Source organism: Papaver somniferum, chromosome 7 (genome assembly GCF_003573695.1).
Source record: "Papaver somniferum cultivar HN1 chromosome 7, ASM357369v1, whole genome shotgun sequence".
NCBI lineage: Eukaryota > Viridiplantae > Streptophyta > Magnoliopsida > Ranunculales > Papaveraceae > Papaver > Papaver somniferum.
The window spans coordinates 48,409,992-48,412,818 of NC_039364.1; the positions used below are offsets into that span (position 1 = coordinate 48,409,992).

Below are 2,827 nucleotides of genomic sequence, written 5' to 3' on the forward strand. Positions count from 1 at the left end.
ATTTGAGCCATGCACGGAGCCTAGTCCTTTCTTGGACTATTGGTGCACTTGAACTGTTGGTGCACTTCATCTAAGCCATGCACGGAGCCTAGCCCTTTCTTGGACTATTGGTGCACTTCATTTGAGCCATGCACGGAGCCTAGCCCTTTCTTGGACTATTGGTGCACTTCATCTAAGTCATGCACGGGGCCTAGCCCTTTCTTGGGCTATTGGTGCACTTCATCTAAGCCATGCACAGAGCTGTCCTTTCTTGGACTATTGGCACGTCCTATCGAGTCGTACGCGAGAATTTAACGTGACTCAAAATATAATAGAAGATAATTATTTTATTATTTCTCAGCCATCCGGTGTACATTAGGTTACTTAAGAATAATAAGTTTTAAACCATTTACCATTGATAGGAGTATTGATGCGTGAGCCATTCATTCGCTTAAGATAGTAATATCCGCTCTCTGCTGCTTCGCTAATCATATAGGGACCTTGACATGCGGTGCGGTTTTCATCACTACCTCATTCACGTTGAAGACTCGTTCTTTCACTTTCTGGTTATAATATCTTGTCGTCTGTTGCCTATACTTATCCGCGAAACGTTAAGCCTTGGCTCGTCGTTCCTCCAAGGTATCCAAATGAGCGAAACGACTAACCTCATCTGGGGCTGTGAGGATGGCCATAGCCACGCGTGTGGACGGTATTGTAATTTCTGCTGGCAGTATCGCGTCTTATCCATACACCAAGGAGTAAGGGGAGGCACCAGTTGAACTTATCCTGGAGATGCGATATGCCCAAAGTGCAAGGGGTAGTTGTTCATGCCAGCCCCTAGGATGATCGTGCGCTGTCCGGCTTAGTATCCTTAACAGTGTTTTGTTGGTTGCTTCGGCCTGCCCGTTCCCATGGGGGTAATATACAATCGAAGTGTGGAACTTGATCCCATATTGGTTCAACAGATCCATGACAGTTTGATTAACAAAAGAAGTACCATTATCCGAGCGTATAATCATAGGTGCACCAAATCGACATATGATGTGTTATTTGATAAATGCAGCGATCGTGGCGCCTGAGTAGTCCCGGAGTGGAATAGCTTCAACCCATTTGGTATAGTATTCGGTCGCGGTGATGATATACTTGTGACGCCCGGATGAAGTTGGACGTATCGGCCCGATAATATCAAGTCCCCGGATATGAAAAGACCACGGGGTGACGACACTATGTAGCAAGGTATGCGGGGCATGGATTAATGATCCATCGCTTTGACACTGCTGGCACTTCTTCACATGCTCGGTCGTATCAAACTCCATCGTGGGCCAGTAATACCACCTTCGTGCAACTGTAGGAAGAGTTTTCTCATACCTTAATGCTCGGCATCGTGAGTTGTATCCATGACTATCTCCGCCTCTTCTTGTGACAGACAGCGTAGTATCTTGTCTCCGAAACTCTTCCTATAGAGGATGCCTTCACTTATGAAGAATCATCCGGATTTCCTTTGAATTTTTAACGCTTCTTGTCTATTTGGCGGTAGGTGTTCGTACTGGATGAATTCTATGTAAGGTTGTGTCCAGTCCTCTATCTCCGCACTACATGTTTTCGTCTGCTATGGGGGTGCTTGACAATCATCACATTTATCTGGGACTACCGCTGCTTGGACTGACATATTCGGCCAGTATACACCCATCCTCTGTAGACGTCGATACAACGGGATTCCTCCTGTTTGTCCGCATGATTCTTCATGGATGAGATTCAGTATTTCCTATGCCTCTGGCTTTCCTACACATCGTGATAAAGCGCCTCCGGATGTTCGGAAGTATAATGCTCCCCGGATTACGACAAATTGTTTCAGCACTTTAACGGGCAATAACTGATCGTCCGCCTTTCTAGTCAGATCTTCGATATATGTTGTTCCCCAATTATCCTTTAATTCGAACGTTGCATCTTCATTCCATGTGCTAGGCAGTGCTCTTATTTTTACCACTATGGTGCCTTCGTCGGCTTCGTTTAATTGTAGCTTGGATGTTAAGGAAGCCAATGCGTCCGCATGCTTGTTGGTGGATCTTCCAGTATGCTCGATGACGGTACTTCCTCTCCTCACTATTATCTCTTGAGCTTCCGCTCTGTATGGTGTCAAATGTGCCTCTTTTACCTGGAAATCACCCGATATTTGGTTTGTGACCAACTTCGAGTCTCCCTTGACGTCGATTGCCCCTAGATTGAGTTCATCGGCCATTCGTAACCCAAGAATCAAAGCTTCATACTCTGCCACATTATTGTTACATTCAATATCCAGCTTAAAAGCGAATGATAATAATTCTTTCTTGGGCGTCTCAAATACTATCCATGCTCCTCCATAAGAGCCGTAGGACGATCCTTCAAAAAACATCGTCCAGCGTTCTTCCTCCTGGACTTCCGCAACTTCTTCGTGTATTTCATCACTTATTTCTGTCATATCCATACCTGGGAACGCGGCTAGCAGATCTGCAAATACTTGCCCGCGCACTCCTTTCGACCGCTGATATTTTATCTCAAACTCGAATAGCTGAAGTAACTAACGGGCCGTTCTGCCGGATAACACTGGTTTTGTCGCCAGGTAAGCGATCGGATTAGCTGTCGCCACCACTATGGTTTCATGAGAAAGCAGATATGATCGTAATTTTTGTGTAGCGTATATAAGCGCTAAACATGCTCGCTCCGCTTTCGAATATCGAAACTCCGCGTCCCTGAACCCTCTGCTGATATAGTGAATTGGGCACAGTTGGTCGTTGTCGAGGTCTTGAGCCAACAGTGCTCCGATCTCCACATTGGTAAATGCAGTGTACAAGTATAGAGGCTCGCCTTT

At 45.8% G+C, this 2,827-nt stretch overlaps 1 protein-coding gene across 1 annotated transcript; it reads right to left on the reverse strand.

The window, feature by feature from the left end:
- Positions 1-1,744: 1,744 nt before the first annotated feature.
- LOC113294616 lies at positions 1,745-2,443 on the reverse strand. Its single transcript, XM_026543000.1, has one exon. It carries the CDS (start codon positions 2,441-2,443, stop codon positions 1,745-1,747), a length of 699 nt encoding a protein of 232 aa, XP_026398785.1.
- Positions 2,444-2,827: the final 384 nt, after the last annotated feature.